Source organism: Coloeus monedula (genome assembly GCF_965178545.1).
Source record: "Coloeus monedula genome assembly, chromosome: 3".
In the NCBI taxonomy this organism is placed as follows: Eukaryota; Metazoa; Chordata; class Aves; order Passeriformes; family Corvidae; genus Coloeus; species Coloeus monedula.
The window spans coordinates 58446607-58458406 of NC_138783.1; the positions used below are offsets into that span (position 1 = coordinate 58446607).

Sequence of the window (11800 nt, forward strand, 5' to 3'; positions counted from 1 at the left end):
GGTTGAAATGAATGGTCTACATGATTTGAAAATGTATAGCAGGTATGACTGCCATTGTAGACTAAGAGCTGACAAACATTCTGATGTATGCACACAGTCTGTGGGGTTGTGGTTGGAGTCACTTTATAGTGTGGGAATCATGAGGACAAATAGCAGCTTTGGTTGCCAGTTGCTGTTCAGTGGTTGGGGCATGTAAATAGTCAAGATCATTTGGGGAAAACAGCAACCAGGGTCTGGTAATGATCCTCAAAAGGTTGTCTGATGCGTGCTGGTTAATGGTTGGACTCTGCCCTGAAGCATGAACATCTTGAACCCATATAATTTGTCTTACGCAATTTAGCTTCTAAAGTTTTATTCATGTAAATGTTCACCCCTCTTCTTCATGGAAATAAATGTTTTTCCCTCTGCAGCAATTTGCTTCTGTTCTGTTGTGAGAAGAAAAAAATTATTAATAGAGAAAATATTGAGCATCTTTGAGGTCAAAACGATTGGTTTCTTAACACTTAACCAAAGCCTTAGAGAATGTCTGAATGTGCATCTTCCCTGCTAAGGGACTTGGTAAAAGAATCTTATTTGAAGACTGTTGCAAAGTGCTTGTGTCACTATCCCTGACTGGCACTAGGCAGCACTGCCTGGTACAGACCACTCCCAAAGCACCACTGGGAGAGTGTTGCAGCCAAAGGCCCAAGTCCCCCAAGGCTTCTTGGCATTTCTCAAAGGAATGGGCATGCCAGTGTAAATCTGTGGTTGGCTCTTCACGAGACAGGCAGTGACTTCATTTATAGCTGCACAAAGCTTGTATCTTACTCTGAAGTGGAAAGGTCTTGGCTTTTGGATGGCTTTTGATGTGCTTTTAGGACAAGTTTTGGTGCTGCTGTATGAAACAGAGGCAAGGAGAAGTGTTACTTACAAAGGATAAAAGTGTCTTCAGCCACAGTGCTTAAACAGAAAGGCTGTGATGTGCTAACTGAAGCTTGGGAAACAGGGCAGGAGCAGGGTCAGGTCAAGCAAACTGGGTTTTGCTGACTGAGGAGAACATCTAGTATCCCCAGTGGGAATATGTGGAATTGTAAATGCACTGCTGTTCTGCAGGTCTAACTGTTCAGGCACAGTTACTGCAGTCTCCAGTTGTGTAACTGGAAGCTGAATTTGGCACCACATGTTTCCAGTGATAAGACAAAACCAAAAATGCCTCTCTGGATGAGCATTTTATTGCTTACTTTTTCTGATGAGCCAGCTTTTATGAGGAAGAAAAAGTTCCTTTGAATTTAGCGCTTGTAAAATTAATTCTGTTTAAACCAGAATAACTGATACAGGTTAACCAGAATACTGGATTATTGGAGTAATTGTGTTTTGCCTTGGAATTAGGAGGCACTGGCTTGGGATTCAGCTCTGTGTACATTGGATCATTCTGAGTATTAAAGGGCATCCTTTCTGTTGCTGCAGAAAGTGCACCTCTCCTGTAGGGCTAGCAATTTACCTTGTCTAGGGCATCCTACAGGGCTGGAAGGTGCCTGTGTTTGGACAAGTAAATTTCTCCCTTAAATGATTAGGACTGCAGATAGAGAGATGCATTTTCATTTACCTTTAATCTAGGGTAGTAGTTTAAGTGATTTAAGATAGACTGAAAAGAGATTCTTATGCTATTTACAGTTCAGATAATATCATATGGGGAGTAATTTTAAGTTCTATGTCTTTCTCTGTTATTGACTGTGTGGGACATGGCTGAACCTTCTAGCTGGCAGCTGTCTATACCAAGAAACTTGCAATTAGTTGACTGCTGACAGACCCTGTGCAATGTTTAGCACTCTCCAGGTTTTAATCTGTTTCTGTCAAAATTCAGCTTACTGTTTCTTTTCTGTACTTGCAAGTTGTCATTGTGATAGCTTGGACAGAGCACGTTAGAAGACCAGCATCCCAACTCAGTTCTGTAGCTGGGGGAAAGCTAATACAGACCACAGAGGACCAATGGGATATGCTCTCTGTGTTCACTTCTGAATGGGAGAAACTCGACGCGATGAATCAGCCACAGTTTTCATCTTGGTCTTTTTGCAACCTTCGAGGTAGAATATCACTTCTGAAGGTGACACAAGCATGGATTGCAGTGGCAGGGTCCTGATTCAAGAGGAGGAGGAAGTAGCTGAACGTGAGTCATTTTTTTTCAGGGCGTGAGCATTCTGCGTAAGAACAGTGATGAATCCAAGAATTCGCCAACACTGTGTATGCATCCCAATAAGCAGAGGCAAGTGCCTTTGAAAGTCATGTGTACCCCAAGCAAACACATGCTTTCTGCTGTTGTTCCGTAATCTATTTCCAGGCTGTGATGCTTTGGTGGTCTGACTCCAGCAATGCTGATGCTGAAAAAAAGATAGATTTGTCTAGCAGGAGTTTATCAGCTCTGAAAATGTGATTACAGCTGCTATTTCAAATGAAGTGTCTTCATCTCATGCCTTATACAGACATTGGCTTGTGTAAGTTGCACAGTGAATGTCGCCATTATCTTCTGTAATCGTCCTTCACACCCTATCTGTATTGGCTTTGCTCGAGCTCACATAGCCCCACAGACACAGGGAACCAGTTTGGCTCTGTCCTACGGAGACTTTGCATTGACCATCTGCTTTCAGTCCCTTTTTCTTGAATAAGAGCTAGAGTCACATCTGCATGATGTCAGCTAATGTTGTAGCGCATCGCTCCTGTGCCATTTCAATAGGTATCCTGAATAAAAATCATCACAGTAAGTCTTGTGTAAGTCTTGGTAAAGGGCTCTCTAGATCTCTCTGGGACTTGATGGGGAACATGGGCAAAAGGGGATCATGCCAGCTGAGGACTTGCAGATGATCAGAAACCACATCTGAATAGCCTCCTTTGATTAGCCACCATCAGTGCATGTGCTTTGCTTCTGTTTGTAGTTAGACAGCAGTCTTCTGTCAGTGCTCCAAAGGCAAGCCTGCATTTTTAAAAGCTCTCCAGCACACTGACTAGTAGGTATTGTTGGATCTGACTCACTGCTACCATAGGCTTCCCCAAAGGAAGGGAAATGGGACTGTTACAAAGAGCTCATCTCTGTAATCTCTTAAGGCTTCACTGCAATCCAGGTTTCAGGTTGGTGAGAAAAATGTCCTTCCTGAGGGGAGGTGCTGGTCATGAATAGGCTGATGTGGTCTCAGTGGGCTTCTACAAGAAACTGTCATTTAGCTTACAACAGGGTGTGTTTCTCAGAATACATTTACAATATGGACAATTTCTATCACAGCAAAGACTTTGGTTGTAACCAAACATGTTGATTTTCCTGCAGCTGAAGAAGACTTTTTAAGCCCACTTCCGATGTAATTTCTGTGGTACGCAAGAAGGCAGCTGCTTATTGACAGAAAGGACTACAGAGTCATCTAGTCAGATTAATTTTGTTTCTGCACAATAAAAAGATATTCATAGGAGCTCTCTTTCCATGTCTTTGGCACTGCTGAAAGAGGTGGAGGTTCTGCAGGTCTGTTAGTAGCAAAGTTCCTGAGTTTTAGTTCAGGTGACTGTGCAGTTTTGAAAAATTCTGGAAAGAAGACTGTTAGACTTTGTGGTTCAGTAAAAAGGACATCTTGAGAGTTCAGTCCTTTACCTCTGTCTTCTCTTAACTCTCTCTATGTATTTCTTAATATTGCTTTGTTTCATTTTATTACTGTGCTGTGAAATATTTTGTTTACCTTGGCTTGTAGCTTCAATATTTTTGGTATCTTCTCCATATCATAAATTTCACATAAATAAACTTGCTTTTCTTGCCTCTCACTAGTTACCTGTTGATGAGCTAATAAGATACTGCACAATTCTAGGCCATTAACAGTAAAAAATGGCCCAAGAAGTAGATGATCATTTTCTGCCAAGCTAAAATGACTTCAGAATTTTTGTCATTCTTTTCTCAGTTTTAATCAGATTGTTTTATGGCAGCATTTCCTTTCCATCACTGTTGCTCAATGTTCTTGTTGAAACCTCAGCAGCAACTTTTAAAATAAGCACCCAAAAGTTTTGTACTTTAGAGAAGAAAGGATGTTAGCAAAATGCCAGTGAAAAGCAGAAACATAGCAAAATATAGACTTAAAAGCACCTAAAATAGTGTAGCCCAGTGTTAATAAATCACCTTAATATTGTGTACTTTTTTTTTTTTGTAAAACAGACAAAATTATTAACCAAGCTATATTCTTTTCCATTATATTCAAGGCAAATACTTTAATCAGATAGATTTTTAGTTAGTAAACAGGTTTAACAATTAAGGCAAATGTCTTGCTTGGCCACCATTAGCATAAATAAGTATTTATGGTGTGCTTGTACAGGCAACTGCTGCATGCTTCCCTTGTGGCAAGTTCACAGTGTGTGAATGCATATATGTGTATGTACAGGTTTCTATGTATGTGTACCATATATCTGTATCTTGGCTGATGGAGAAGACAAAGCATCTGAAGTAAACCTCAGGTACAGGACTGGCTTTCAAGAGAAATAAAATGGCTTAAGATTAATATGCAGCTACTAATTACAGTGTGCTGAGACAAATGGTCTGGTTTTGTCTCTCAGAGCTGTTGCTCCTGGTGCTTTGCAGATACCTTCTGCATTGATGAGATGCAGTTCATACATTTATCCTTCAAAGCTACTTCGTAGCTAGCAGCTTTTATTTTTACAAAACAACTACAGAACAAGAAAATAGCTTCAAGGTAATACTTGGAGGGCATACTAGCACAGGATAGCAGCTTCAGCTGCTGCTTTCAAAATTGGAGCTATTGAGTTGTTCTTAATCCTTCAAACTCAGGCAAGTTTCTTCATGGATTAAAGAACTGGCTTGGTATCTATTCTGATAGTTTTGATGCTTTTCTAATGGCAAGTTACCGTTCCTTCATATCTGTTCCACTTGCACTGCTGGTCTCTGTAGGCTTCCCTGGGTTGAGCTGTAGCTATCTGGCATTTTGATTTTACTACAAGTTTGTGTAACTGTAGGTAGTTTACTTTTTTTATTTTTTGAAGAACCTCGTGGATGCCCTCATCCTGTTGCTACTTCTGGCACAGACGTTAGTGACTTTTCTATCAAGGTCCCAGGGGAATTGCCGAAGGAAAAAAAGTAGTTAGCACTGATAACCCTTAGGAGACTTGGTATGAGCCTTAGTACTGTCATTCTGAGCCTTGCACTTTAGGCTTGGTTGTTGGTATTTGCTGTGTCAGCATCAAGTTCTCCAGAAGTTTGAAATAAAGAAGCAATCACTCTAGGTGGTGCTTCACCTTCAACCAGTCCCATTTCCATGAGCTTCTTCCTTGGGATTTCTTCTGTTGTGTGAAAAAGAAGCTCAAGATTGACTCTGGTGTCAGTCATATCAAATTTTGTGTCATGGTTATGATGGCCCCTCTGAGGAGACCTGTGTGGGAGCCTCATTGGCAAGGATTTGGATTTGCTTTGCTATAGCATCATTGCTAGGTACTGCAGCCTTCTTTCTTGGAAGGAAGAGAAAGCTACAGATGGAAATTTTGTTCTTTGTATTACCAAGCCATATGGGAGCTGGGGAAAAGATTGCCTGCAGCAGGGATTGGCAGCTGGAGGATGCTCAGGGAAATACCCATGTGCTTTGAGCCTGATACCAGCAGGGTGTTACTGGGGCTGCTCTTGCTGGAGCAGTCTTTGGAGCTCAGCTAGAGGCCTTTCCCAGAGGACTGAGCTGAGTGGAACATGAGAAATCCTCTACATACATTCCTTCACTTTACTGCTGCCCTAAGAAAGGGGGAATGCAGCTCCCTGTGTGGTTGGACTATGGCCAGCAGCAGCATCTGCATCCACATTGTCCCACAGCTCCAGCACCACGTAAGTCCTGCTGTGGTAAGCTTTTTGTTGCAACTGTGGTAGCCAGAGTATGGTTTTAAATTGAAGTTTTGAATATGCTGAATTGGATTGGACTGGTCAGTGGCTTAATGCTGACAAGTAGAATTTCACAGAGCTGTGAAAAATAGATCCTATATGGGTAGAAGGACTGTAGAACGGAGGAAATTCCATGGTAGATGTATAGCAGGCAACCCTTACAGCATATCTGAAGTTCAGTCTTCAGAAAGAACAGCAGGCAGTATTGTGCATGAACATGAAAGTACAAATGTTGACAGTAAGTTGCTTTCCATCTTAAGTGATCTCAGCAGGGGTAGAAATAAGTTAGGAGGTGGAGATGGTTAATTTTTTCTTATTTTTGAGAAAACACAATGGGGAGCTTAAGACTAAAAAAGGGGAGGAGGGCAGGCAGGACTAAACACTGAAGAGAAGCAGGAAGATGGGAGAGAACTCTGCATGACAAACAGAAGGAAGGAAAGATTGCCAGAGACAGCATGGCATGGTGGCCTGGAACAGCTGTGGCAGGGTGTCAAAGCAGTTACCCTTCCCTTCCTCTCTCCCTCCCATGTTGGGGTCACTAAGCCAGCAGCTGAGATAGCTGATGAGCTGGAGAACCCCGAAGTAGCAAAGGCCTGCTGGTGGAAAAACGCAGGTATCTGAGAATACCTTTCTTATCTCTGTAAAGGAAAAGTCTCTCCCACACTTCCTTGCTGAATTGTAACGTTAGCCCCAGACCCTGGGTAAAAGAGAACTACCTCTCCCAGCAGCCTGTGCGGCTGCTTCCTTGACCTGGTGCCCCGCTCCGCCCCCTCCCTCTGCTCATTGGTTCCGTTCCCTGGTCCCGCCTTTGTACCGCCCGTGTGCCCTCAGGTCGCTGGTTCTGTAAAGCTGATCGTGAGGGGCTGTTTCTCTTTCGCGTCTGGGGCCCTCTGCGGAGGATGAAGCAAACCTCGACTGTGGAACGCGCCATGCGGAGGGCCCTCCTTTGCTCCTTGTCTCTGGTAATATTGAGCTGTCTGGCCTGAGTGTGCGTGTGTGTGTCATCAGCGCTTGAACATCTGCGCGGGGATGAAAGGAGAAACTAGCTAGCGTGCTATACTGCCGCGCCCAAAGCGGTCTCCTGCCCGAGCCGCTTTTGGGAAAAAGCAGCTATCTCCCTGTCGCCCTAACACCCTCACTCATGTACTCCCCCGGTGACCATTTATGTTTTCTGCGGGTTTTGTCTTGTTTTGTTTTAATTCGCGTGACTGGAGCGTGTTTCAACGTTTAAGTCACCACTGTGCACTGCAGTAGCTCTGTACTCCAGCAGTACAGCTCTTAATCCTCTGATGTTGTCCCCACAAGCTCTACATCTATTGACAGTAATGTGGTGCCCAAGTCTGTGAGCCTGCAACTGATGGAATCACTCCTAACTTAAAATGATGTTTTGGCAGCATGTTCTGATCAGTTGCTTTACCAGAAGATGTGTGTGAGCCTGGCAGACAGAGAATTCTGTGTCCTGGGAATGTGGGAAGGTCGTGCCCAGATGCTGCTACGATGTGGAGTTAAATGTATATATGGATGTCAGGACAGTTGAGGCATGACTTATGAATAATTTAGGCTCGTGATTTATTAATTACTTGGGGTAATTTTTGAAACTGATGGCAGATGTCTAGTGGGTCATGCTTGTGATGTTGGCATATGCTTGAGATGGAGGTCTTGGATGTGATTCCTAGGTTTCCTGATGAACTGAATGTCTCAAAGGCAGGCTGTTCAGCTTGGTGGTGGCAGTATTGCTCAGGTGGGGTGCCTTTACTTTGGGACCCAGCTTGCTGAATTCAGGGGTCAGATCCAGTTCTTGTTTTATTAGGAGAGATTCTGCTACCTCTTTTGGAAATGTTGAGAAATTAATTGTTTATGATGCCAAATGTTTTTTCTATAGTAAATCTATAATGATTTTTTCAAAATTCAGCATAAAAGTGTTCTGACCCTATAATCTTCTCTAATCTTAGCAGGACTTTACAGACTCCAACCCAGGTTCCAGTGGTTGTTTCTCCTGGAAATCAGCAGCTGCATACTGTAACACTCCAGACAGTGCCTCTTACTACAGTGATAGCCAGCACAGATCCAGCCTCAGCAGCACAGAAATTCATTTTACAAGCCATTCCTACTTCCCAACCCATGACAGTTCTTAAAGAAAACGTCATGCTACAGTCTCAGAAGCCAGTCTCGCCTCCTTCCTCCATTGTGCTGAGCCCAGCACAAGTTCAGCAAGTGCTCACCAGCAGCGTGCAGACAATTTGCAATGGAACAGTCAACATGGCTTCGTCTCCATCCTTCAGTGCCACTACCCCTGTGGTGACGTTCTCGCCCAGCAGCTCACAGGTGGTGTCTCACCCGTCGGGCACGGTGATCACTTCAGTCATTAAAGCACCAGACACGAAGCAGGTTGGCCCACAAGAAGAGGAAAAGGAAGAGAGTGACAAAGCAGAAGATACTGAGCAGTCAGAGCAGAGATTCCAGCAGCAACCATTTGTGATGGTAGTGTCCAGTTCGAGTCATTTCCCATCTAACGTGGAAGTGAAGCAAGAAAATGAGCCATTGGAAGCCAATTTGTATTGATAATGAAATAATTTTAAAAAAAGACCCTGTGGATGATTATTTTCATAAATGTGATGGGACCTTTTCAGTTATGTATATATGATTTGATTCTGAAGCATGATGTTGCAAAGCTACTTAATTTCTGCAGTTAATTCTTAGAATTCATGCTTTAGGATGGATTTTGATTTTCTGTTAATTGCAAAATGTTATCATATAAATAAAATTATATATTACTCGTTTTCCAAAGTACAGGCATGAAGGAATATGCTTTTTACGCTATGAAGACTTTCTCCTGAGGTTGTTGGCCAAAGTTTCAAACTTCTTTCTTACTTTGTTGTCAGTCTGTTGCCGATTTACATTACAGTAATATTATTGTAACCTTTTCTGTTTAATCTGTATGTGTATCACCTTCGAAGCAGCAGTTAGTTTTAGTAAGACAGTTTCATTCCATGTGTTTGAATTTTTAGGATCGAGTATCTGTTTCATATCAGTGAATGACATGAGTTTTAGACTTTGATAACCAGGTATCCTCTTGCATTTTTTGCAGCACAAACTCTTGTGTGTGCAAAATTGAATATACACTCCTATTGAGAGTACTCAAAACATATATTCCAGTAATGGACAATGCCATGTCTCTATTTTATATGAAAACATCAGATATATTTAATTACAGAAGCTAACAGCATCACTACAGGTGCAAATGTTTCATGCCATTTTGCAGCTATGAAGCTTAACAATCTTGCTTTCTACTTCAGATTTTGTAAGGGGGAGGGAAATTAAATATATACAATTTATGCAGGTTTTTGGAGATTAATTCTGCTAAGATGTTCTTGGTTTTGATTGTAAATACTGTATATTCAATGTTGCAGGGAAGTTTTTTCAGCTAATTTTTTTCCATACAAATTTTTGATAGATACAAATAAGATCAATAAGATCGTTCTGTTTAGAGGTCTAATGTTATATGTATTCATATTACAGAGTGACTTTGTATTTAAAGACAAATTTTTAAATGATGGAGCCCATTGAACCTTGGGTCCTTCTTTTGTATTTTTAATTGGTTTATTATGAAAATAAATCAAATGGAAAAACATTTTTCTGTATTTACTCTGAAATGTTTTTATATTATAATGTTTTGACAGTCATCATAAATAACAAACATAGTGAGAAACAGGACTGTGATTAGTGAGTGTGGGTCTGTGGTGGGACACAAGCAATTCACAAATCGCTTCTGAACAGACTTGAACGCAGTCAGTGTGCTGTGGGTATCCTCTGAAACAGCAGTACTGTATGTTTTTGTAGCTGAACCAAAGGTTGAGCTAAATCCAGGAACTGGACTTAAACTACTCCTTTTCCATCATTTCCCAGCATGTTACAGACAAACAGCACAAAATTTTGAGTGTATTTCACAAACGTCGTTGTAGATTGTATGATACAACTGACAGCCCAAACTATTAGGGTTTCAAAAACTTGCATGTTGCAATGTTTCAACAGGGGGTGAATTAATAATAAATATGATGCCTGGTAGTATGATTCTATTGGTATAAAATTAAAGGGACTGTGACTTTCTATGGTTGCATTAATGTTGGCGTTTTATCAATGGGTTGATAAGGTTAAATGTAACTTTAAGCACATGAGTACTAGAAAAGCTGATAGGAGCAGAACTGTGGCAGAGATAGTCTGGTCTTGCTGCTTGACAAAAGAAACTCTACAAACTATTGAACAAGCAGTTCTCTGTCACAGGTGCCATGTTAGTTCATTGTTTCTTCCCTCTGATTCCCATGCAGTCAGGCTTCCACCTGCAAACCCAGCATGCCTCACGCCATCTCCAGGAAGGCTGGTCATACCCACACTGGTGTTGTTTATCTGGCAGCATTCCCTGCAGCTGGGGAGTGCTGGCAATATTGCTAGGAATGTGGATAAGCATTGTGGAAGCATATCTGATAAAAGTCCTCATCTGGAAGGCTATGTTAGATTGACAGAAGCACAGAAGAGGGAGGTTAGTTTTCTTAATCAAACTGTAAAATAGGGGTGTTTTCCTATTCTACAAATATTTCATAATTATAGGAAACCTGAAGTGATAATGCTTGACTGACATCAGTGTTTTTAGATATGGGGAAGTTGCTTTGGTGTTTACTGGCAATGTGGAAAAAAAAATTAAAAAACGCGTCATAAGGTTACAGCTTCACCAACAAAACTTCATGCCATAGATACAGCTATTGCACATGGAAAATGATTTGGCAGTTTAGTTTATGTCAGTTGGAGAAGTGGAGAAAATCTCCAGCAGCAGTAACGTGTCTCCAGCAGCAGACTGTTGTGTAACAGACAGTAAATAGAAATCACTCCCTCCTTGTATCCCTTGGGCTCCAGTGTGCCAGCCGGGTGGATCTGTACTTCAAACTCTCTTTGGTACGGCAAAGGAAGGGAGAAGCTGGAGTAAATCATAAAATGAAGGCTCAGATTTGGAGTTTGAGCAACCCCTCCCCTGTCACAGCTGCCTTTGTGCCTGTGGCAGCAGCCAAACAAAACACGCCAGCTCAAATCCCAGCCACTTCTGAGTCAGAAAACAAAAATTGAGGCTGCAGTTTTTTTCCACACACGTGTGAAGCCACGGAGGAAAAAAAGGCACTTTTTTATTTCTGAGGCATTTCACTGGATGAAGGCCTCAGGCTGCCTGTTGGAAGCCCTGTCCACCACCCTGTTGTCCTGAACATTGCCTGGGTACCTGGTGCACAGCACCAGCTTCCACACTGAGGAGAGGTATTTCTATTTTTTATTCTGATTTGGACAAAGTAGGGAGCTAGGTGGTAACCCACAAAAGGCAGGTTCTCTGATTACCAAAACTTCACACTGGTTATAAATTTTAACAAAGGCATCAGCCTTCATTGGTTACAGATTATGTAACTTCTTCATTAATTAGTACTCTAACCCCTATTGCTAGTGGTATCATAAGCTGCACCAGGGGAGGTTTAGGTTGGACATTAGGAAGAATTTCTTCACAGAGAGGGTGATTAGATATTGGAATGGGCTGCCCAGGGAGGTGGTGGAGTCACCATCCCTTGAGGTGTTTAAGGAAATACTGGACTTTGCGCCATGGTCTGGATCACATGGTGGTGTTCAGTCAGGGGTTGGACTCGATGATCTCTCTCAGAGGTATTTTCCAACCACACTGATTCTGTGATTCTGCGATCTCCTGCTTCTCATGCTTGCGGGTGCAGTTCTTCCCTCCATCCGAGCCTGGGGTCTGCTTCGAGGAGCTGGGCAGTGGGTCAGAGGTCCCGATGTCCCATTGCCGCAATGACCCTGCCCCAGTTACTGCCCAGCCCTGCTGACTTCACTCCTGGCGGCTCCCGTCCAGACAGCCAATTTCTCTGGTGATTG

General features: G+C 42.3%; 1 protein-coding gene across 5 annotated transcripts in view; it reads left to right on the forward strand.

Annotated features, from left to right (window-relative positions):
• The window catches only part of ELF1 (E74 like ETS transcription factor 1), an 88981-nt gene extending 79541 nt beyond the window's left edge, over positions 1 to 9440 (forward strand). For 4 of the 5 annotated variants that reach the window (XM_082279298.1, XM_082279299.1, XM_082279300.1 and 1 more), the window contains exon 9: positions 7834 to 9440. In XM_082279298.1, the coding sequence (XP_082135424.1) occupies positions 7834 to 8443 (610 nt within the window). In that variant the 3' untranslated portion in view covers positions 8444 to 9440. The remainder of the gene's footprint in view (positions 1 to 7833) is intronic. The other variant, XM_082279302.1, reaches the window with a different exon arrangement.
• Positions 9441 to 11800: the final 2360 nt, after the last annotated feature.